This window comes from Protopterus annectens, chromosome 2.part0 (genome assembly GCF_019279795.1).
Source record: "Protopterus annectens isolate FY-2018-M chromosome 2.part0, PAN1.0, whole genome shotgun sequence".
NCBI lineage: Eukaryota > Metazoa > Chordata > Ceratodontiformes > Protopteridae > Protopterus > Protopterus annectens.
In genome coordinates, this window is record NC_056728.1 from 135,558,400 (window position 1) to 135,584,632 (window position 26,233).

The window sequence follows — 26,233 nt, forward strand, 5'->3', positions numbered from 1 at the left end:
TAAGGCATCTTCCACAAGGTCAACTCCCTGAGAAATCAGGGTCTATCTAGCAGTACATCACATCATGGGCAACCTGGTAGGAGCAACTGGGGAGACCGTTAGAGATCTAACTATGGCTTGAAGAAATAGGGTTTTTCTAGGTCCTTTTTCCCCCTGTCTACCTGTTGACCAAGCCTACCCCCTTCATAACGGAGCCCTTACTAGGGGAGAGTCTCCAGATTAACTAGGATGAAAGCCATCTAGAGGGGCTGTCATTCAGACATACTCTTGGGACTTTGACTTCTTTGTGACATTCTGGCAGGAGAGAATTTTATATTAAGTCTGTATTCCAACTCTTAGCAGGGGGGGAGCTTCCCCATGTCATCAAATTCACAGTGCCATCACCCTACAAGTAGATGCTTCTGTATACCCATCAGTGAGTGCTGCATCTAGTGAGGAATTGATGAGTTGAAAGCTCATACCAGGATGACTAATAAAATGTTATCCTTTTTTCTGAAAGATTGTGGCTATGTGCATCGCTCTCTCCCCCTCAGTATGGGCATGTCCACCCTCCCCTGTTAGCACTGCCAAACACACAAGCCCTTAAACAAAATTGTGTTGCCTAAGCCATAGTCATGTATTATCCACAATACCACCAATGCTGGTTGTGGACAAATAACATTTTGCCCGTTAACATTAGCAAAACATTCTATTGCTACAGCAAAAGATCTAGGTAAGAATCGGTATCCTGATTGTGGTTCTTTTGCACTGGGTGCTTCCTTTGACACTGTAACATTTTGGTTAAAGATAATGAATATTTGCAGTTAAATGAACACTGCAGTGTGGAGAGGGGGAATATTCTCTCAGCATTTAGCTACATCATGAGGTCTTAACTGCCATTTAATGTTGTATATAAGGAGGTTTCCTAAAAGCTGAAAACCAGGAAGCTGAGTCCTCCTCTGGAGAGTCATCTGAAGGAAGACCCTGGAAGCATGGAGTGTGTGAACCCAGTCATTGCTAACCTGCTGAGCTTACTTTGTCAAGGTACCTGTTTGTAGAGCTGAAAAATATAACTGGGAGAGGCCTGTAGTGTTGAACTTTCTTTTTCTAAAAGACAGCCTGCATTTTGGAGGGGCTGTATGGACTGATCACTGCTAGTAAGAAGTAATCAAAAATGGTGAGACTGTTTTATTTCAGCCTAGTAGCCAAGTCACTGCTATTTTTATTACAATATGGGCGGCCACGGTGGAGCAGCAGTTAGCATTGCTGCCTCACAGCAAGAGGTTCTCTTGTTCGATCCTCGGCTGGGGTGCCATCTGTGCGGAGTCTGCATGTCATCCCTGTGGTCGTGTGGGTTTCCACCGGGTACTCCGGTTTCCTCCCACATCACAAAGACATGCTGTAGGTGGATTGGACACTCTAAATTGGCCCTAGGTGTGAGTGTGTGTGTGTGCCTTCTGTGGAAGGTTGGGCACCGGGCTGGCAACTCGACACTGTAAAACTCCACTGCCAATCATGAGCGGACAGGTGATCCACTGTGGCGACCCCTAACCGGAAAAAGCCAAATGAAGAAGAAGAAGAAGATTAACCTGTATTTTATATACTATCTACTTGCACGTAAAACATACATGTCTCAATTTGGATATATGTTTCAGATTTGAAACTTTTTATTATATTGGTAAAGATAAGAGGGAAATTAAAATGGTCTAAAATCTTAAATAAATTAAGACATTGTGAAGAATTCCACCTAAAACGCAGCTTTTCAGAGCTTCTGTGGATCCCTAGTGATATCTGCATTTCTTACTGTACTTATTTCCTTGTTTCACTTGAAAGAAAGTTACTGTTTGTCGTTTTTGCATTTAAGTTACCTGGCACTTGCTCACTAAAGCAATGATATAAGTCAGCACTAAAAAATTAAAAGCACTACACCCTCATAAACTCCCTTTGAGTACCTTGTTCCCCATTGGCCCTTTTTTCAATTATAAAGGAATTCCCAATACTATTCTAGCATGTCCAAAGGTCAGTTGTCAATCTCCTGTCTGGTCCAGCTGGTGAATCTGGGAATCTTGAGGCAATGTTACAACTGCCTCATGTACACAGACAACCCTCTCCTCCTCCCAACAAATTCCAACACATGTGAGAGATGCAACCATATAGCCAAACTGGAGGCTAAGCTCTCTCAACTCAGTACTGGCGTAACCAGTCAGGAGGAGAAGGAAACCACACTCACTACGATTCCAGTCTCACATAGACCTACCAGGACAACAAACCAAACACATAAATACACAAAAACATACTAGGAGGCTCTAAATAAAAATCTGCCTAAGCAGCAGAGACCTCCAAAGCAGACAACCAAGCAACTGCTACCCCAAAACAAAACACATGCAACACATAGCTCACAAAGCCAGTGTGCCGAACAGTCACAGCCCTTAAGGCTAAACAACACACCTGATACACTTGTAATAGGTGACTCTATCGTCAGGCACACTGACGTCCCGCTCACCAGGCTGAGCAAGGAGAAGGTCACGGTGAGCTGCCTGTCGGGCGCTAGGATCCACCACATAACACAAGCACTCAGGTCACTCCAAGGCAAGTACAAATATGACTCGGTCATTGTCCATGCTGGTGTGAATGACCTGAGACGTACCTCCCTGGACTACATGAAAAGAGACATAGAGGAGCTCTCTGAGCATGTAGCCCAGGCCGGTATGACCCTGACCTTGAGTAGCATCTTACCCTCACCAAGAATGATGCCACAATATGAAGACAAGATGATCAGTTTCAACAATTGGCTTAAGTATTGGTGTCATTCAAAGGGGATCCAATGCCTGTCAGCCTGGGATGATATGCTCGACAAGCCACAATGCTTCGCTAGGGACGGCTTGCACCTGTCACCCCTGGGCTTTCGGATATTGGCAAAGGCTCTTGCTACCCCCATAGTGCCTTTTTTAGGCAAGGCTCAAAAGACAAACCCACTTCCATAGGTATCATAAGGGATAAGAAACTAAGAGTAATGCTACTCAACGCCAGAAGTCTAAACCTCAAGATGCATGCACTCAAAACTCTCCTTAGCATGGAGAACATAGATATCTGTGCAGTAACAGAAACCTGGTTCAGGGCTCCCGAGAGCACCCCAGCACTATCAGGTTATACCTCATACCATGCTTTTCGCCCCAAAACTTGGACCGAACCACAAAGGAGGGGAGTATCAATATTCCCCATAGATACTCACACCTCCAGGTTGGTGGCACAGCACGAAGCATCAGAGACTATCCATGTGCAACTAACAGTGGGTAAAACTGCCTTCCAGTTTATAGCCTGCTACAGACCATCCTCCCAAACCCAGGAACCCCACTTGGCCTTCCTGAGAACACTGGAAAATATGAAGGTCTCTCCAAACACCATTATATTGGGTGACTTCAACTACCCAAACATAGACTGGGAGCATTACTCTAGCTCCAACCCCCTAGCCCAAAGGTTCCTAGAATTTATAAACTCAAATGCTATGGAACAACTTGTTACCACTCCCACAAAAGGGGAAAACATACTGGACCTGATCATCACCAACATGGGGGCTCTTTGCTCCAGACCAGAAGTGTATCCCTCACTGGTAAGATCAGACCATAAACTAATCTCACTGGATATTCACATCCCAACCCCACCCCCTGCCCAGAAAACCACAGTGAAAAACTTCTCTAAAGCAAATTTCACACTCCTCAAAACCAAGGTGGAATCCTTCAAAGCCCCCGAGCCTGTGGAAAATACAGTCCAGACCGCAGAATCCTTTATAAACACATTCTATGAACACCTTCAGGAATGCATGGATCATGCAATCCCAAATAAAACCAAGACCCAATCCTCCAAAGGCAGACGTCCTGTCTGGTGGACCCCAGCCATAAACAAACTATACAATAGAAGGAGGAAGCTACTACATGACAGAGCAAAATCCCAAAAAGTGAAGGCATCTCTGATCAGTATTAGCAAAAAACTACGGGCACTTATAAAATCGTCTAAGGCCAGCTTCGAGAGAAAAATTGCACAGAACACTACGGATAATCACAAGGCTTTCTTTAGTTATGTTAGGAACCTGGGTGGGAATTCCCAGATATGCTCAGAATTAGTCCAAAATGACAAAAAATACATCAAACCCACAGACATTGCCAACATCCTAGCTGACAGGTTCAGTGCAAACCCCCCCCCCCACCAAAAGGGCAAATATCTATCCCAGCAGAGTGCTGCCCCCTGACATCTCAGATGCTCAGGTAAGAGCCGCCCCCTCCAAAGCAAAAAACACAGCATCAATTGGACCAGACAGTGTCCCGGGCTGCATCCTACATGAACTCCAAGAAGAGCTAAACCCAAACATAACACTACTGTTCAATCTCAGCCTTACTACAGGATATGTACCCAAAGAGTGGCGTACAGCAACAGTGGTCCTTCTCCACAAAGGTGGTGCCTCAACGGATCCTGGAAACTATCGCCCCATAAGCCTGACTAGCTTGGTCTGCAAAGCTATGGAAAGGATTATCATGGACTTCATAAATAAAGATATTGGGGACCTACAGACACTGGATCCTACCCAGTTTGGCTTTGTTAAGGGCAGATCCTGCCTCTTAAACCTGGTTGATTTCTTTGAAACAGTCACCAAGGCCATTGACGAGGGGAAGTTGGTCAACACAGCCTACCTGGACCTCGCAAAAGCCTTCGATACAATACCCCACTAGGGCATTATAGGTAAGCTCACCAGCTTAAATATAAACCCCTATGTCACTAGATGGGTTGCAAACTGGCTCAAGGACAGAACTCACATGGTTACAATTGCTGGAGCCATGTCAGACTCCAAACCAGTTACAAGTGGCGTCCCACAAGGCTCACTCCTTTGACCTCTCTTGTTCGGTATATATTTCTCGGAGGTGCAGGCCAACATGGAAGGACTGTGGCTGACCAAGTTCGCAGATGACTGCAAACTGGGTGCCATAATCGACTCTCCAGCCAACACAAGCATCCTCCAAAAGGGCCTCATAGAAATAGACAACTGGTGCCAGAGCCATGTCCTCAAGCTAAATGCCAAAAAGTGCCCACAAATTACCACATAGGTGGTAATCCATTAAGTACAGAAGAAGTAATTAGGGACCTGGGGACCCTTGTTGATAGCAATCTCTCATTTGACAACCACATGGCCAAAGTGGTTAGAAAAACATTTTATATAGCCGACCTAATCATGAAGGGATTCACATCTAGATCAGGGGAGGTCATCGTGCCTCTTTACTCATCCCTCATCAGGCCCATAATTGAGTACAATGCCCCTTTTGGGATGTACCTTACCAGACACCTGCAGCAACTGGAAAGACCCCAAAAGTACCTCACCAAGAGGATCAAAGGGCTCAAACAGATGCCATATACTGCCCGGTTAAAGAAACTCCAGCTCTACTCAGTGGCATACCACCTGCTCAGAGGCGATCTGTGCCTGACGATAAAGCCATCTCCAACCCGGAATTAATGGACATGCTGCACCTCAGAAAATCCAAATCCCATCGAGCTACACGCTCGAGAGACTTGAACCTCAGCACTGAAATAAATAGGACATGCTGAAGGGACAGATTCATAACCCAGAGGCTCCCTTCACTCTGGAATAAAATCCCAGTCCAGGTTAGGCAGAGTCCCTCATTGACTCTCTTCAAGAGGACTCTTGATGAGTGGATGGGAGATCGTAGGTTTACCCCGGGTATCACTTCTGTGTCACTGTTATACAGAAGCACAGTATACTAACCTTGAAAAAGGGCATAGCAAAATTAATTTAAAATGGGTGGTGGAAGCAAAACACACTCTGGCTAGGCTTATAAATGCCCCAGGGCAGATAGCCTAGTATGAACCTATGAACCTATGAACCTAAGAATCATAGTTTATTTCATTGTCAATTTATTTGTCTTGAAATTGCATAATCATGTGTGGTGTTTTTTTTTCCTTTTTATTTTCATGTGTTTCATTTGTTTGCTTTTCTTGCTATGAATGCTATTTGATCTTTCCAGTTGAGAGATAGCATTATTGAGTTAATTCTGGTAGTTATTGAGATAAATACTGCATTATCAATATTTCATAGTGAAATGAGAGAATTACTATTAGAAAGCCAATGCCAGTTCTGTAGACTTCCTTCATTTTCAAAGTTTGAAGATCAAAAAATGGAAAACTAAATGTGTAAATATTGCATTATCAATATTTCATAGTGAAATGAGAGGCTTACTATAAGAAAGCCAATGCCAGTTCCGTAGACTTCCTCATTATATATATATATATATATATATATATATATATATATATATATATATACGTGTGTGTGTATGTTTGGGTGTGTTTTTGTGAGAGCGTGTATCATATATAGATATATATATATATATATATATATATATATATATATATATATATATATAAAACAAAAAAAGAGAGAAACACTGAATGATTCACAAGAGTGATTCACAGAACACTAAATATGTCTGCACTAAAACTTCCTATATCAGGAAATTACAGCTTCAAAAGTGAGTTTAAATGTCTTGGTTGTGATACTGTTAGGGAAATTTTTTTTAGTAGTTACCGGTCTCTACTTAGTTATTTAGAAAGTTGGCCCCTCTAAAAAGCATATTATCACCGTACAACAACAACAGAACTCTGCTCTCCAATAACAAAGCTTTCCTAGCTGTAAGTAACTCAAAAAACTCTACCAGAAACTCACTGTATTCTCACTGTGTCTCAAAATTGTGGAACTGCATCCCACTACAGTTAAAGCTTACAGGAAACAAAATGCTTTAAAAGTCTGCTAAAACAGCATCTACAAGACACTGGGCTCTACTCTTGCTCTACAACCAGATAATTTTCTGATCCAGAATAAAATATAAGTTGCAATACCTCTGACAAAATATTTATGTACTATACTCCCATTTGCTGGATTATTATACTTTCCCTTCTATCTATTACTGCAAACATTTAACGGGTTATATTTCTTAACAACCTACTCCTTCTTACTCCTCATTCTCCCTCATCATACCACCACTTACTAATTTAACTGGTTATATCCCTTAACTACCTACTCCTACTTAATCCTCATTCTCCCTCATCGTACCACAACTTACTGATTTAACTGGTTATATCCCTTAACTACCTACTCCTACTTAATCCTCATTCTCCCTCATCATACCACAACTTACTGATTTAACTGGTCATATCCCTTAACTACCTACTCCTACTTAATCCTCATTCTTCCTCATCGTACCACAACTTACTGATTTAACTGGTCATATCCCTTAACTACCTACTCCTACTTAATCCTCATTCTTCCTCATCGTACCACAACTTTACTGATTTCACTGATTATGTTACTTAACTACCTACTCTTCCTTAATCCTTGCTCTCCCTCATTGTACTACAACTTAGTGATTTAACTGGTTATATCCCTTAACTACCTACTCCTACTCATACCTCTCGACCTCTTAAAAAAAATCTGGACAAAGTCTTTCAGAATGGGAGGACAAAGGCTCAAAAATCAGGACAGATTTTAAATATTGCTCTTATAAACTTAGAAAGTTGCTAGAATAACAGAATTTGTTTTAGCATGCATTTTTCTGTAAGATATGAAGTCTGAAATAATATATATCATTATTTAGTGACTTCAGTCCTCAGATTATCCCAGTGGTTTGTCAGAAAATCACAAATTTATGAGGAGCAGACCAAAAATATGAGGCACAGATCTGGACATTCGGCAAAACTCTGTACTTTTGAGAGGTATGCACTTAATCCTCATTCTCCCTCATAGTACAAGTACTTACTAATTTAACTGGTTATATTACTTAACTACCTACTCCTACTAAATCCTCCTTCTCAATCATTGTACCACAACTTACTAATTTCAACCCAGATGTCAGTATTTGTCTTCCCTTGGTTTCTGTTGCATTTCTGTCTGCTACAACTTATATAAATATACAAGTAAGCTCTTATTTTTTCTCCTCTTCCTGTAGTAAAAAATTGTATAATGTAGGGTTATCATTAAGTATCTGTTACACCTAATTATGTATGCAAACATGTTTATGTAACTAAGATGAAAATATTATACACAATGCAGAAAATGAAAATATACTGTATATTATTATCTATGTATGTGAATATTGGAGCTTTTCTCCCTGGGCTTCTGCTAAAAAGGGTAACTACTCCAGTCAGAACTTCCCAGTCGGCAAGGGTAGATAGATAGATAGATAGATAGATAGATAGATAGATAGATAGATAGACAGACAGACAGACAGACAGACAGATAGATAGATAGATAGATAGATAGATAGATAGTAACATAATGTGTAGATTTAGGGCTATGAGTCCGGTTAGCAAACACGAGTAAGGTGGTAGGGGCTTCACTCCCTGCAACATCCTATCCATGTGTTAACCCTAACTGTAACCCTATTCCTACCCCTGCCTGTAACCCTCCAAATCACATTACTAAATCCCCTTTCCCTAACAGTACCACTGCACAAGACAAAATTACGCAGAATACAGACAACATAAAACATGCACAACACTGACTTAATCCCCTTACTTAAACCTTACTCTAACCCTAACTCGCAAACACTTGCATATTCATAAGTGCTGTAATACATCTTCACAAGCACCACTTTTTCATTCAGACTTTGTTTCCTGCACACACCTGCTTACCTACACTATAAAAACTAAGTTTAACCATATATGATTCATTTAAATGAGAATTCACTCATTTGTACATTTTTCTTTTTACTTACACCCACAAAAGCGTTTCTACCTTTTGACTTACACCCATATACATATGTACATACGTGTGTGTGTGTGTGTGTGTGTGTGTGTGTGTGTGTGTGTGTGTGTGTGTGTGAGTGTGTGTGTGTGTGTGTGTGTGTGTATATATATATATATATATATATATATCTATATATACTCTTGTGGACTATTTTAACCCTAGCTAATTTCCCATTTTTGTGCTCTAATTAACCTACCCTATTTGGTTAGAGATTGATCTTACCCATCCCATAGTCAATAATTTTATATTACCACTAATGAGAATTATTGGGATCATACCATAGATAATCTGAGGGACCCATGCATGGAATAAAGCATTTAGGAGCATTTGTCTGTTAGTAGTACAGGGTGTCAGGTGGGATATAGCAGTATGCCTGTGATGTCACTGAACAACCATGTTGGTAGAGTCAAATGGTGCAATACATTTGCCAAGTGTGGGACACCCCTAGGAAGACCTTGTGCTGTAATCAATGATCCCATTGATCCAGACAGGTCTCAAATAATTAGAAGTGGCTGTTGGATGTCCTCAGCACTCTGCTGTCTACACCTGATACACCTGAGATGGTATGAACAGGCATCCTGGCAGCTGATTCTTTGTTGATGATTACCCAGTAAGTGGCTGATGAGTACTAGAAGCAATAACCTAAAGTTGCTGTTAGAGTAAGAATAGAAAATAAAAACATATATTTTAGTAGTCATTATTTTGCTTATAACAGTTTTGATTCATTGCCTGAAATGTAAGCTGGAATTTTATATGGTCTAATATTGTGCTGTTTCTTACTAACTGCTTACCTACTGGTTTTTAACAGTTTCTTTTATCTTTGTCTCTGCAGGGAGAAGATCCAGTTTATCCGAACTGAGGGGACTGCTGGACTTGGTCGGTTATCTAGTGATGCGGACCTCGTTATTTTGTTAAGGTGCGCACTTTTTCTGGTTGCTAATATATGAAGCTTATTAAGTAGTACATCTTTCAGTATAATGACAGAGGATAACTGGTTGCATTGTTTATATGAGATGACAATTGCATGGTTGTGATGTAGACAAATGAAGTTCTAGAAATACCACAACACACATTTGTCCCATTGTCACTGGGGATGGAAGTAAATGTACTTGTTTCTCTTTTCCAGGTGAGTAAAGGTAGCAAAGTATTACTTATTTTAAAAATATATGCAGTGGTTCTTGTGTGACAGCAGCAAACTGAAACTGACAGATCAAATACTGCTAATCATCATCATCATCACCATCATCATCATCAAATTGTTATTATCTCATTGAATCTGAAAAAGTGACCACGATACTAGGGGAAACTGTCATAAGGGATACATATAAACACAGTACCAAAGGAAATAGCCATACCCTGGGATTCAGAAACACATACAAAAAAAGAAAGCTAGCAAGTTAGGCTGGGTGCGCGGCAAGTGAGTTAGGTAGATCAACGAAGAAAAAAGAGCCAGCACCCTGAAGGATTCTCTTGAAACAATTATTTTATTCCACTGAAACTAGACCGGTTTCAGCAAACAAGGCTTTCATCAGTAGTATATTACGCCATATTGGTTAAGGCAAATCTTATATACTCTCCAATTTGAAAAAAATCACATCACTTCCTGTGCAAACAGAAGCATTTAAAGCAATATGTCATGTCATATAAAAAGACAAATTAATATAATGGTGGTACCTGGATTAAACATCACATATCAAATATAACCAAAACAATATCTGAATACAGATGTATATATATTTTGCAAAAAGATAATGAATATATATTGCAAAAAAATTTTGGTATATGATATACTATTATCACCAAAACTAAATTCTAATATGTCATTGGGTCCGGGTGAAAAAAGAAGAACATCTAGTTTGATAATCCTGTGCAAACAAAAGCATTCGAAGCAATATATCCTGTCATATGAATAAACAGGTTAATATAATAATGTAAGATGGAATTAACATCACATATCAAATTCAATCAAAACAATATCATACATCCGAAAACAGATGTATATATATTTAGCACAAACATATATAAATATATAAATGTTGCAAAAAATATATATTTGACAAATGATATATTATTGTGACCAAAAATAAATTATAATTTATCATTTAGACCCGGTGGAAAAAGACCACCTAGTTTAATTATCCATCTTTTTTCTTTAGCATTAAGAATTTGATGCCAACCTGTTTTAAAACTACGATTGCCCTGAATGCAATCAATAATAACAAAAGAAAATTTGGCTGTCTGATGCTTAATTGTATGTCTATACAGTGCACTAGTCAGTCTTTTATTTCTAATGTCCCCCAGGTGTTCCGAAATTCTGGTGCGAAATTGTCTTGATGTTTGGGCAATATAAAATGCATGGCAAGTGCATGTTGCTAGATATATTAACCAGTCTGAGCTACAATTTCCAAAGAACCGAATGTCATAAACTTGCCCAGTATTTTTACTGGTGAAACTATTTGTTTTGAAAATAAAGCCACAAAAACTGCAATGTCCACATGGGTATATACCTGTCAGTTTGTCACCTGTAAGCGTTCTTTGTGTAAATTGTGTATGCGTGTCCCTGATTCTCTTATAATGAGAAAATAATGAACCAAGTGTTTGGCCTTTTCTATAAGAAAAAGGACAACGTTCTCCCAAATAATCAGACAACAAGGGATGGGATTGAAGTATATTCCAATGATTATTGACAGTGTTCACCAAATGCCTGCTGTTCCTACCATAGGTAGTGACAAATCTACATATCTCAGTGTCCTGATTCTTGGAACGAATATTGTATTGGAGGAGATCCTCCCGAGATTTGGTATGACTGAAATTGATAGCTGCATCAATGACCTGTGGAGCATAACCCCTAGATACAAATCGGTTGGTTAAGTCCACTCTTTCTTTCTTCAGGTCTTCTTTGGATGAACATATTCTTTTAATGCGCACAAATTGAGATTTAGGTATATTTTTGATGATATGTTTAGGATGATGACTGGCCGAATGCAGAAGAGTGTTATACTGTGGAAATTTCCTATGAATAGACGTTTTCAATGTATTATCCGACTGTCTAGTCAGGTGGACGTCCAAAAAATTTATTTAATTGAGATTGTGTTCCACAGTGAATTCAATGCCCCAAATGTTGTTATTTAGATGTTCCTTGAATTCCTCAAGATATTCCCGACCTCCTTTCCATACTAGCCAGCAGTCGTCCAGGTATCTCCTCCATATATCCATCTCAGGTAAATATATGTTGTGCATGGGGTCATAGATGATTTGCTCCTCAATATATCCCATAAAGAGGTCAGCATATATGGGTGCAAAAGATGCACCCATAGCTGTACCTTGTAGTTGCCAATAACAATCTTGCTCAGAAACACACCTGAATGTACTCATAAAAAAAGTAAAAAAGTTATGAGCATTCAGAAGCCATGTAGCTGAAACACTGGTATGCCCCATTAAGGGGCCATTTTCATATATCCCATGGGCCTGGGTCCCACCATGGCCTAGTGGTAAAACACTGAACGTTGAATAACAGGCCTCTACTATAAGAGGTTTAAGGTGTTAACACAGTAAAGTGTCTAGCTTTGGCTGGGTCTGTTGCAGTTTGCACTTAATAGTTTGTCTTTGTGAACTTTTTCCCCTCTGGTTTGGATGTTGTTTTGGATATTGTGTAGATACCCTTATGTTTATGGACATCAGATTTGATTTTAAGTTCTTTATTTCTAAAATATATCCAAACAATCCACTTTTGCTGTTCTGATGAGGTCATAAAATAGCCAGAACATGCATGTCTGTGGCTAGCAGAGTTTGGCTGTATTGGCCTGAATTTGTCCATAAAGACTTAAAAAATTAAATGTCATGGGCATTCACAAGCAATGTAGGTGAACAACTGGTATGCCCCTTTAGGGCCATATGCATGTATCCCATGGGCCTCTACTGCATGTGGTTTAAGGTATTACACAGTGATGACTCTAGCTTGTCTGGGTCTTTGTTGCAGTTTTTACAGAATGGTTAGTCTGAGCAACTTTTTTCTACTCTGGTTCCCTTGTGGCATCGGAACATCAGGGCTTCAAAGCAGAAGAGCATTTTGCACAAGGCAAGGTTTGTGTAAAGTTTTAGTTTTATGCTAGGTTTATCATGTTGTCAGTGGGATTAAGTAATTGTGGTGGCTGTTATTTATCGTGGGCATCTTCCTTTGGTGTCTTCACAGATGATGAACTGTCCAGCACTCCCACCATGGTGATACCATTGTCTGATGTAGGAGATGGCTCTGACAGTGATGGCAGTGAACATTTGGCATGGTCAGGGGCCATGAAATCTGTCATGAATACTGAGTATGTGAAATCCAGATCCCCACCCATTCAGTGAACGTTGCCTGTGTGGCTGTGAAACCTACACACACAGACAGACAGGTTAGGACAGGTTGTTGCTGACAGATTTAGCCATCAAGGTTAACTCTTCATGTGTACTGAAAGGCCTCATTGAGTGGTGAAATCTCCAATAATCTTGTAGAATACTAGAATGGTCAGTGTGTTTGTGACTACAGATGCCATGGTTATCACCCCACACCAGCCCCTCAGATGTGCTGTCTGTGTCTGCAACCCAGTAATTGTTCTGAGACATTATAGAGGTGCTGGCTGGCAACACTTTGGTTTTTGCACCGTCTCTGTGTGTGTTTTATGGGATGTGCATCATCACCTGACAGACCACATGTCCCATATGGGTGATATCCTAGACATGTTCTATCAGCAGACTTCACAGGACAGGTGGCGAGCATGTGTCATGTGACCATCGTGTTGGTAACTGTCATGAGTGTGGCTGGACTAGGTCAGGCACACACCACTGCTTCCACCATATCAGCTAGTGTGGAGATGCATAGCATCAGGCATGGACAGCTACAAGGCCATGCAGCTTGGGCCACGTCTGGTACAGCCCACTGCTCATGTTCATACAACATGCCTGCCTTTTGGCTAGGACTTATTAGTGCCTGCGACCTTCTAATGAGAGGGGGCTCCCATGGAAAGGAGCAGGTATGAGATTCCTGCTCTTCTCCTGTAGGTAAGCTGGACCTGTCATTACAAATGTACTACAGTGCTGCATCACCTACTGAAGCTGTATCAAGGTAGACACACATACATACATGCAAACACATTCACCTCCAGTACCTCTTTCCTCATGCACACATGTACAAAGTGTGTATCTCTCTTAGTGCAAGAAATCAGGAAAAAAACTAAAATAGTTGGGTGACAAAGGTCTAAAAACAGTGACAGATTTTAGATATTGCTCTAATAAACTTAGAAAGTTGCTAGAATAACAAGACTTGTATTAGCATTCATTTTCTGAAGGATATAAAGTCAAAATCTCAAATGTACATCATTATTTAGTGACTTTTATCTTCACTTATTTTCCAGAGAAACACAAATTTTATGAGGAGCAGGCCAACATGAAGCAAAACTCTGGACATTCCACGAAAACATGGACAGTTGAGAGGCATGAATGGTGAGATTGAACCCTTTCAGAGCAAGGTATATGAAAATTATTGAATATTTAGAGAAATTTTAGATAGACTAAGTTACCTCTTATTTTTCTATAAACTAATAAAAATAGGAATTACAATATGAAGTGAGGGGACAAACAGGCTTATGGTATATTTAGAGAGAAAGTCAGGGAAGAGAATTGGATAGCAGTAAGGAAGTAAGTGAAGAAGGAAGAGTAAGGAGGTATAAGGAATGAAAACATACACAATCACATTTAAGGAGATAGTTTATCCTGGTTTTGAGCATGAACAAAGTCAAATTTTAGCTAGGAAGTCTTTTAGAGGGGTTTTGAAAGATGGGGGGGTACAGACGTTATGGATAAAGGTAAGGAGTTCCAGGCCTTAGCTTCTTTGTATGAGTACAGACAATGCCCAGCAGCTTTGTTAGGTTTGTAGACAAACAGGAGTTTTTGGTCATTGAATTGCAATGACTGACTGGAAACATAGTTGTGTATAATATGTTTTAGTGCTGGACAGGCAGATTGGTGCTGGATAATTTTATAGGTGGTAAGAAGTTATATATGTTAGTTGATGGGGCAGTTCTAACCAACTTAGGCTTTTCAGTGTTATACAGTGATGGTTGTGAAAAGGGTATTTGCTGCAAATTTAGCAATTTTGTTATAGCATTGTTCAAGTTTTAATTTTTGTGAAACCTGGAGGTTAATAAGGATGCGAGGACCATGAAGAAAAGTGGGGAGGAGATAAGTAGCAGCAAGTGTAGTTTTAGTTGTGCCGGTGACAAAGTTTAAGGATCTGTAAAGCATCCCTAGTTTTTTATGAGTTTGTATGCAATTTTGTATGTTGTGAGACGTGACTTCAGTAGTATTATCAAGAGAAAGGATGTTAAATTTTGTTTTTTCTTGAGTGACGGATGTGGGGGGAAAAGTAGTAGGTTGGTCTTTTTTGGGTTAAGCATGAGTTGTGAGTTACAAAGCCATGTTTCCAGCTGTTAAAGCTTCCTGAATAAGTTTTTGGGGGTGTAGCATGTTGTCAGATGTGGAAATGAGAGTGGAATCATATGCGTATGGTATTAGGGTGGCCTGTTGTGTGGATGTATAGATGGTTTTGGTGAAAATGTTAAAGAGGAGGGAACCAAGGATAGAGTCTTATGGTACATTTGTGGTGACTGGGAAGCAAGGAACCATGACTCTAGGTCATAATCTGACATCACCAGTAAATTGCCCCTGGAGAAAATTGTCCCTAACAGGCTGTTGATTTAGGTAACACGTGCCATACATGGAAGTCATGGGTACTGCCTTGGTGGTCTGCATTTACATTGTAGATTATATCCTGTGCATTAAAAATAACCTGACAGGTAATGGAATGATAATCTTACGGTTAATGTACCTTCTTCCCAGATCAGCAGGTGGGACCTTAGTTTGAATGTGGGTGCAGTCTGTGTATCCCAGTACCTCAGGGAAAAGTACTATGTTACAAAAGCCTCCTTGGCTCTCTCCCAGGTGGTACATGGGAACTACATTTGTTGTTCTGTATGCTGTATCATGGCATCAAGAAACTGATGCAACACCCTTGAGGCAGATGCCTAGAACAGTCCTACCATATCCCCTGTTGGTTATCAAAATGTCCCTGAAGCTAGTATTCTCAAAGCCAAGCATACTGTAGTATCCACAAGGATAGGTGCTCCATCACAAGGGCATGCAGACAAGGCAATACTGCTCAATTTCTGCATGATGACAGTCTTCACCCAGTAGTGGACTGTAATGTCAGTGTCACAAAGGTCATGGTGTTAAACATGGTTGGATGATGATGTGCAACATCATGGCTACCATTGGTGAGTGCAGACTGTTACATTTACAGGTTTTGTTAATGATGCAGCTATCCCCACCATCATTCTGCTGTTGCTGTTCCATTCCTGTAACTGCAGGATTCTATGCTGGTCAGCTCTTCTGGTGCTTCTGCCCACAGTCATTGAATATATACAATTCTGAATTGCTCCACTATATTGTTTATCTTCATTTGCATCCACTGAGTTCTTCATTTTAATAATGTTGCTCATTACCGTGTCATTATACCACCGTTAGCAAAGGTTGTGGCCAGCTGTGTTGCCCAGCTTTTCCCACTTGTGTTCAGTAGGATTGACTCACACACACCCTGCAAATGGCTGCTTAACACGCAAATTTGCCATCTGCAATGTGGAGAATGTTTCTGAATCCCTGATTGTCAGGGATAGTATGTGACATGTCTACAATTAATGCATGTAACTCCCTACACCTGACCCTTTTTGACACACTCATCTGCCTAACTTTTCTTGAGAAATAATACACCAGATGACCGTCAGCCTTTTCACCTTCTCTTGCTTTATAGATGGAAAACTACATTTTCTTGCATCATGTTGCCCTCACTCTCTGTCAACCATCAGCCCCCATCCTGGTCAAGTGGCCCGTTCATTCCCCTTTCACTGTAGGAAGGCGTAACCAGCAAGGGCCATCATTTGGACTGCCATCAGGAGTGGTCCACATTTTTATAATTTTCTTCCTAGTTGTAACTCCACACACATTACTCAGTAACAGGGAAAGGTGTGCAATGGGCCATCTGCAAAGGATGTCCCCTCACTTCTGCAAGGGGCATTCTCACCAAGCAGTCATGCATCTCCCCTCTGAGTATGAGCCGTGGTCTCCACCAGACAATTCATATCACCTAGTGTGCCCCCATGTGCATGCAAGCCCCTAACAACTTTGGGAAGGACAATGGGTTTCCTGCCTCTTCAGTCCTTTTCCTTCCTCTTTGGATTTTCCAGTACTGGGTCAGCTAATTGAACCCTGGTTGCCTGGGTCACAGCAAAGGCTCAGTTCCTCTGCACCATATTGAAAGGACAGTTAGAAGACTACAGTTTATACATCTTTATCTTCTCTGAAATACATTAATGGTGTTGATTAGTTTGGCTGCTTTTTCCCCAACAGAACTGAAATGCATGCAGGTGATATAAATGTACCCCAGCCTAATTGTTCTTTGAATCTTTGACCTGGTGTAATTGTAAACTTTCTGAATAACAGAGCCCAAAAAAACACCATAAAAGGTATAGACATGCGCAATCCACCCTTTGCCATATGTAGCATCGATGATAGTTATAGATGTCATGTGTTCCAGTTTGGGCAGCAGTTTATCCCAAGGCACAGTAATCAAAAGATTTTGACTAATGTCATATTACATGTGCAGATGTTCACAAAAGCCAGTGCATAGAAAATCCGTTAATATGTGAGAAGTTGTTTTTCCAGAAAGCAATGTACAATCTTTATGTTAGTACACATTTCCAGGAGTTTGACCACAACTTAATAGTAATTGCACATAACTCCACAGATAATAAATTATTATGCATTTCAGGTCAGTTAATTCGGACAATGCATGGTGGTGTATTTGTGAGAGAGATTTATCAGTAGATATGTGGTTCAACAGGTGTTACCAATTTCACCGATGCAGCTAGCCAAGCTTCTCCCTTACTGCTAGCTGACAGCAAGTCACCCTTTGGTACCATGGCACCTCCCCTACTGCCAGCTGAACACAGGTCACCCTTTGGTACCATGGCAGCTCCTCTACTGCTCGCTGAACACAGGTCACCCTTTGGTACCATAGCACCTCCCCGACTGCTAGCTGAACACAGGTCACCCTTTAGTACCATGGCACCTCCCTTACTGCTAGCTGAACACAGGTCACCCTTTAGTACCATGGCACCTCCCCTACTGCTAGCTGAACACAGGTCACCCTTTAGTACCATGGCACCTCCCCTACTGCTAGCTGACCACAGGTCACCCTTTGATACCATGGCACCTCCCCTACTGCTAACTGACCACAGGTCACCCTTTGATACCATGGCACCTCCCCTACTGCTAGCTGACTACAAGTCACCCTTTGACACCATGGCACCAAGTTATATGGCTCTATAGATTTGTAGATTACAATGTAATTAATGAGATATCCAGAATTAATTATCTTAATCTTCTAGAAATATGACGTCTGTTCCTTCCTGTTTGGGGAAATTTATAAGAAAATATGAGTCTGATTGTTTAGTATTTACATTTGAACTTCTACAACCTTTTAAGCTTGAAATGCACATAAATGATTTGACCCCTCTATTATTGCATTTCCACAATGTGCTGTAATAGTGTTTGTAAACCAGGCTAGGACTCATCTGTTTGAAGGCTGCTGGCACAAGGCTCATTTTTTTTTATTGGTTAAATTGTTTAATTCAGCTTGCTCACTGTTGCTACATAAGCCCCGCATTTGCACAGGTTTGCGCTTGTTTTAACATAGCTCCATAGTTAGACGACCAGCCACTTCTCAGCTGTATTCATCTGTTTACGCATAGTGCACCTCCGTGCACCATTGTGCACTACCATGCAGTGGGGGTAAACATTTGTGGTTATAGATGGAAAAACTTCAGTAGATAAATTTTCCCTTAGTAGTTGCCAGTAATCCAGCTGAGAAGTCCTTAAATTGAGCTTAGCAGCTCAGAGAGCACCTCAGCTGCACTTTTGCCTCTTGAGGTCCAGAAACCACCAAATCTACAGTAGTCTTATACCATTTAGAGAACCATGCTAGTGTAGACCCTTTATAGAACACCCCATTAGTATAGACCCCATTTTAGAGCATCCAGTTATACCACACCCCTCCATTTTCTCTCCCCACTGTGAAAACAAAATTTAACTTAGCATTATGGATGGTCATTTTCCCTCCATTTTTCCTACAAGCCTGATTGACATGGGTATCCTGAAGCAGTGTAGCAGCTGCCTCATGTACACTGCCAATGCTCTACTCCTAAAACACCCAAGTATAATTTGTGAGAGATGCATCTACACTATGAATCTGGAATCTTTGCTCTCTCACGCCCACAGAACAGTAACACTGAACAGGTTGTCAACTCACATACTACACCTCCTACACAAACCATGCACTCAACATACAAACCATCATGCGCTGAGGTACTCACTAGACACCTACCTAAACACCAGAGACCTTCCAAAGACCAACATGCTACACGTAGTACTGTACCTACAGCACTAAATGCACATAAAAACACAAGCATGAGTGTCTCACCAAATAAGCCCTAAGCCAAAGCACATCTAATATAATTTTTTTAGTCATAAGTGACTCCATTGTGAGTCACACAGATGCCCCACTCACCAGGCTGGACAAGGAGAAGGTTACGGTCAGCTGTCTATTGGGTGCGAGGAAATGTCAGACCACACAATCACTCAAGTATCACAAAAAGTACCATTATGACTACATCTTAGTTTATGTTGGTGTGAATGACTTGAGACATGCCTTACTGGACTATATGAAGAGAGACTTGATTGGACTCTATGAATATGTCTCACAGGTTGGTATGTCCCTACCCTTACCTAGCATGATACCACAATAGAAACAAAAAATGATTGACTTCAACCACTGGCTTAATTTCTGGGGTCATTCTAAGGGGATCCAGTTCCTGTCAGCCTGGGATGACATGGTTGATAGACCATGTTGCTTTGCCAGAGATGGTCTTCACCTGTCGCCTCTAGGCTTTTGGTTGCCGGCTAAGTCACTTGTTTCATCATAGTGCCTTTTTTAGGCAAGATCTCACGAACAAAATTTCCAATGTGAAAATATCACCCACAAATAAATTCAAGGTTATGTTGCTAAACACTAGGAGTTTAAATCAGAAACTGCACTCTCTTGGTTCAGGGCTGCAGAGAGTACCCCAGCCTTGCAAGGCTACAATGCCTTCCACACTTTCAGACCACAAAATGAACATGTGAGAACCAAAGGAAGAGGAGTATCTGTTGTTATCAAAGATAAATACACCTCTAGACTGGATAGACAGGAAAACTCTGTGGAGTTACTCCAAGTTGAAATAACTGTGGGTAAGACCCCCTATCAAGTCATTCTTACCTATAGGCCCCCTTGAATGAACCAAGATACCCATGCTGCTTATTTGGACATACTTGAGTCAATCAAATTACAGCCAAACAATCTAGTCATGGGTGATTTTCACTATCTCGCCACTGACTGGGAAACTTACGAGTACCAACATGCTCCCACAAAGGTTCTTGGACTTTGTTAATACTAATTCCCTGGAACAAATAGTTTGCAACCCCACAAGGGAATCACATATTCTCAACCTGGTCCTCACCAACATGGGTGACCGTTGCACCACCACAAGTATAGGACCCTCACTGGTTAAATCTGAGCACAAATCAGTAACAATTGAAGTAGCTATAACATATGAACCCCTCTTAGGTGAAATCAGGCTAAAGAAATTCATCAAAGCTAATTATACCCTCCTAAGGGATGGCATAAATAATTTCCAAGCTCCTGTTCCCACAAATGGCATTGACAAGTATACTAAGGTATACACAAATGCCCTATACAAACCCTTATACAGATGTAGTGACACCTACCTGGTAGGATCAAAACAAGATCCTCAAGAAAAACAAAACCTCCCTGTTGGACATCTGGCATTAATAAGTTATACAACAATTAGGAAGAACTTGCTGTCTAAGAATAAAAAAGAGAGGTCCCAGCACTAGAAGAACACCCTCCTCTGCTTGAACAAACAAATAAGACAACTTGTAAAATCCTCTAAGGGCAAATTAAAAAAAAATAGCATCCATACCTAAGGATAACCATACGGCATTCTTCAGCTATATCCGTAACCTAAAAGGTAGGACCCAGATGTCTGCTGAACTAGCTGTGGATGGCTAATCCTGTGAAAATAGCTAACCTATTAGCTGACAGGTTCAGCGAAAATTTCAACCACCTCTCCCCTCCACTTCTCCCCCACATTGCACCTCCAAAGAATAAATCATTAATGCTCACTCCAAGGCAAAAAACACAGGCTCTATGGGACCAGATGGCATCCCAGGTTGTGTTTTAAATGATCTAAAAAACATTAGGTACTCCATTTAACCACAGCCTGAGTACTGGTTTTGTCCCTGCTGAATAGAAAACAGCAACCTTCATCCCCCTTCATAAAGGGGTACAACAACAGACTCTGGGAACTACAGACCCATAAGCTTAACCGGCCTTGTATGTAAGGCAATGGAAGGAATCATCATGAACCTTATAAATAAGGATATAGGTGATCTCCAAACCCTTGATCTGACACAGTTTGGTTTTGTCAAAGGCAGGTTATGCCTGTTAAACCTGGTTGACTTCTTTGAAAATATCACCAGAGCCATAGACTAAGACAAATCTGAGCATACAACCTACCATGACTTAGCCAAGGCCTTCTACACAATCCCACATTTGGGCATCATTGATAAACTCTCCCAGTTGAATATCAACCCTTATGCCATCAGATGGGTTGTTAACTGGTTTACTTCACCGACAGATCACACTCAGTCAAAGTTGGGGAATTTACCTCAACCAGCAGACCTGTCACCAGTGGAGTTCCACAGGGGTCAGTGCTCGGCCCCCTATTGTTTGGAATATACTTCTCAAAGGTTCAGGCCAAAACAGAAGGGCTGTAGCTGACTAAGTTTTCTGATAACTGCAAATTCGATGCAGTCATTGAATCCTCAAACTATGTCATTATACTTCAAGAGGGGCGTACACAAACCTGTGATTGGTGCCAAAGCCATGGACTCAAACTCAGTGCTAAAAATGCATTACCATCCCCTTTGGTAAAAATGATATCCTTGCAGACTGTCATATAAATAACAATGCCCTAAGTAACAACTCAGTAGTGAGAGACTTGGAAACGCAAGTTGACTCTAGCCTAAACTTTGACCACCATGTGTCTACTGTGGTAAGGAAGGGATCCTACATTGCACACCTCATTAGCAAAGGCATTGCCTCAGGAGCGAAAGAGGTCATAACACCCCTGTACTCAACTCTCATCAGGCCAATAATTGAGTGCAATGCTCCCTTTGTTATGTACCTTACCAGGCACCTGCAGCAACTTGAGAGACCTCAGAGATTTCTAACCAAGAAAATTTAGGGTCTCCAGCACATCATACACTGACAGACTGAAGTTACTGTCACTGTACTCAGTAGCATGCAGACCACTTAGAGGAGACTTGTGCCTGGCTTACAGAGCAATCTTGGATCTAAACCTAATGGAAATGCTGCACATTCACAAGTCAGATGGGACAAGGGTCACCCGCTCAAGGGACCTTAACCTAACCTGCGACATGAATAGGACCTGCTGGAGAGACAGATATGTCTCTCAGAGGTTGCCACTCCTCTGAAAAAGGCTACCAATTCACATCAAACAAAACACCTCTTTGACCCTGTTTAAGCATAGCCTGGATAACTGGATGGGAAACTGTAAATTCCTGTTGAGGATTTCACCTATGACCCTCCTAGGTATGGGCAGTCATTGGTAACTAAGATCTAGAGTATAGGCAAGATCCTTTGTATTGGGTTTCTCTAGTATTATATTGGGTATACACGGCTAGGCTTATAAAGACCTTTTGGTCAATAGCCCAGTAACCACTTATGAACGTATCACAGGCCTGAGGACTTGTCATTTCCCATTTTAATTATTCAAAGTGTTTTTTTCACTTTGGTTCCCTTACAGTGATTCACTGCAATTCTTTTTATGCTCTTCAGGGCTGTATCTGAGAGGCTTTTTGGTCTAGTATGCTTGTTCGTAAACAACATTGACTGATTAAGTATGAGTATTTTATCTTGTTATATTGTGTTGTCTGTCTGTGCTGAGTGTTACTTATTTTTACCCCATGCAATTTTTTGTAGCATTCTTCTTTGCCATACTATTTATAGTAAAATTACAGTTTATGCATGCCTCTGATATAAGATACTTCTTTACCTAGGGCTTGTATTATGATAGGGAGCTCATTTTTAAAGCCAAATGTAGTTGGATGCAAAATGGATACATTGCACTAGATCTACCTTACTACAGGTGTGGCTGGAGGTGTCAGGCTGTTTCTAAGCACACAGGCATATGCCCAGCTGATGGCAGTTAAGTATTCAGGGCTGTCCATGCCTCATCTGTGCTGGTTTCAATCACTGTTTAGTGAATGTAGTTTTTAAATAGGATGAAATGTAAGTAGTAAATGAAAACGAAGATAAAAAAAATTGCAATAGGGCAAGGCACCCTGCTGTCCTGCACCTGCTGAACTTACATATACCACCTCTATTACACAACAATAATAAAAAAATGAAAAAAGTGCTGACAATATACAGCAATACCAGTGGGGCTGCTGTGAAAACAGAAGTCTGTTACTTTTCAGTTTACCATGATGAAGACAGTAAGTCACTGTCTGTATGTGCAGTAATCAAGTGTGAGACAACCACTCTGCATTCCCTCTTTGGTTCAAATGAATACAATTGAAATTATGCATAATAATGACTTCTTCAAGACTTTAGTTTGTAAGTCTGGGCTGCAGCTCTGAACATCAGCTGCACAGTGCCATCTGCATTGCTCCAACTCCTAAACCTAGTACTTCCCCCGGTTTGGGAGAAATGGGAGGGAAGATCATTAGTTGATCTTAATGGGAAAAGGGAGAGCAGCATTGCACCAATACTACCCCCTGGCAGGGATCCAACAGCAGACTGGAAAGGAGGATATGAGCAAGACATCTTGGGAATGGCATGAAGCAGCACCTGCAGTATCATCTCTGCATGCATCCTGGCTTTATACTGAGCCCTAACTCCTCCCCCCATGTGACAATGACAGCAGCATCAGACTGGGCAGGCAGTGAGGAGTGGCTTTGGGTGCATGCCCTTGCACTGTGGTAATGCTTCTCTGACCTGCTGTCCAGTAGAAAAGCATCTTTCTTTGAACTTCATTCTCCTCTAGAGCTCATTAGAGGGACACCTGGCATGTTCCAACCCACCCAGGATTGGCAGTTCCAAAGTCCCTGCCTCGTGGTCTATTGCAAGAGCCACTAATCAAAGACAGGTGACCTGGGCTGTAGTCAGGGCTTTATCCCTCATTGCCACTGTTGAGGTTACTACTTCAAGACTAAATGTATGATGAGTGATTTTGAATTCCATTTAGTCATTGAATTCCTTTCCTAGATTCATGTGTTTTGACTGTTCTTCTGTTTGAAGTCTTCGTGTGTGTTACTTATACTTTTTAAATCTCTCAGCAAACTACGGTTCTGTGGAATGACATTTAGTATTCTGAAGCAATATTGTACATGAATGCTGAAAAACCTCACTCTTTCATTTTCTCCTACCCTACCAGTTTATTTGAAGAGGAAATAATGTCATATGTGCCTCCACATGCCTTACTTCACCCCAGTTACTGCCAGTCTCCACGGGGCTCTCCAGTCTCTTCACCACAGAACTCCCCAGGTGAGACAAAATCTAAATTACTGTTTTATACAGCTATCATGTAAAGTTCATTTAATCCTTTGAACTCATTGGTTGATTTAGGTGGAAAAAATGCTGCAACAGTCACAAATCTACTTTCTTGAAAAGAAACTAAAGAATTGTTTTGCAGTTTAAGGAATAGTTGATCTTAATGTATAATGATGGTATATATGCAGCTGTCCTTTTATCTTTGTACATTGACTTATCTGTTGCTTTTAAATGTAAGGTATAAATTAATCAACCATTTTATTCTTTAACTTTACTTGAAATTTACAGCAGTATAAATTTGTTGACATAAGACGTTATTTCTGTTAAGATTTGAAATGTTGATGGATCTTGTATTTTAATAAAGTTGACATGTTTAAAAAAATTCGCAGATGCACACACATAAATCCATTTTAAAAAAGGCATTCTGGTAAAGTACTAGCAAAAGAAAGAACGAAGAACGGCATCGGTTTGCAAAGTTCACCATTTGATTCATTTGCAATTTAGTGTTTCTTTTTTAATGCTTTCAATCTCTTGACAACCATCAGAGTGTTCATTTTCTGTGGGCAAGAGTGAATATTTCCATGTGGTTTGTTTGTTTCTAAAAACTGTTTATAGGTCATTTCACTTATCTGGACTATTGTAGGAGAAGAGGAAGTGTAGCATAAGATTTCTGTTGTATTTTAACAAGTTTTCATATTTTTTCATGTATTGTTTAATCTGATAAAATGCACCAAACAGATTAGTGTCCAAAATAAGAAATGTATTTGAAGTTAAACAGTGTTCAGATTGCAACTGAAACATGAGAGAGGCAACCCAAGATAACATAATAAAATGTGTTTTTTAGTATATAGGTTATGTCATTTTAAACCATGCAGGAAAGAAGTATTGCGAAATCAAAACAGATAAAAAAAAGCACTGTCATTTCTTTTCAGGCATCTATATTACAATATCAAAGCTTTAGTTAATCAAATAACTATAGCTCGATCTTGTAATATCGACAGCTAAAACTGTCGAACGGCCGATTCAACCAAGGGAAACACTTCTCTTGGCCAAATCAAAAAAAAATTTACATCCAAAATCAAATGGGGGGGGGGGCTTCACCCCCCACACCTAAATATACCAACTCCAATATCGCTCCAAATTGGAGAAACGGACATACTCCACGTAACGGCCAAGGGAAGTGTTTCCCTGGGTTAAATCAGCAGTTTGACAATTTGCGGTTTAGATGTTAGAAGTTCAAGCTTCTGGAGCATTTCTCCCCGGGCCTCCGCTGAAAATAGGCTCTGTGGAGCCTAGTCGGACTTTCCCAGTCAACAAATGTTAAATAAATAAATAAATAAATAAAAAGTAAAAAAAAATTATTCAATTAAGTAAAGCTTCAATCTTGTAATATAGAATCCTTTTCAGTGCCTTAATAAATATATCATCCTTTCTGTACTTATGATGTTTATTAAATGTGTTGGCTGTAAATGTTTCCTTCTGCATGTATTGTTTTTGCATTTTCAGCCATTTCTGTAGTTTTGTAACTTTTTTACCTTAGAAGATACGTCTTCCAGATGACTACATATAGAACATGTTTCTGAGCTAAGTAGCAAGTTTGCAGCCACATCTGTGACACTAAAAAAGTGCGGCCACTTAACTGCATATGAACTGGACCACAACCA

The 26,233-nt window shown here is 40.5% G+C and overlaps 1 protein-coding gene across 2 annotated transcripts in view; it reads left to right on the forward strand.

Moving 5' to 3' along the window:
• Positions 1-26,233, forward strand: part of HECW2 (HECT, C2 and WW domain containing E3 ubiquitin protein ligase 2) — a 2,117,141-nt gene that overhangs the window by 1,701,593 nt on the left and 389,315 nt on the right. For both annotated transcript variants that reach the window (XM_044060621.1, XM_044060622.1), the window contains 2 exons: positions 9,618-9,701; positions 24,454-24,563. In XM_044060621.1, coding sequence (XP_043916556.1) covers positions 9,618-9,701; positions 24,454-24,563 — 194 coding nt within the window. The remainder of the gene's footprint in view (positions 1-9,617; positions 9,702-24,453; positions 24,564-26,233) is intronic.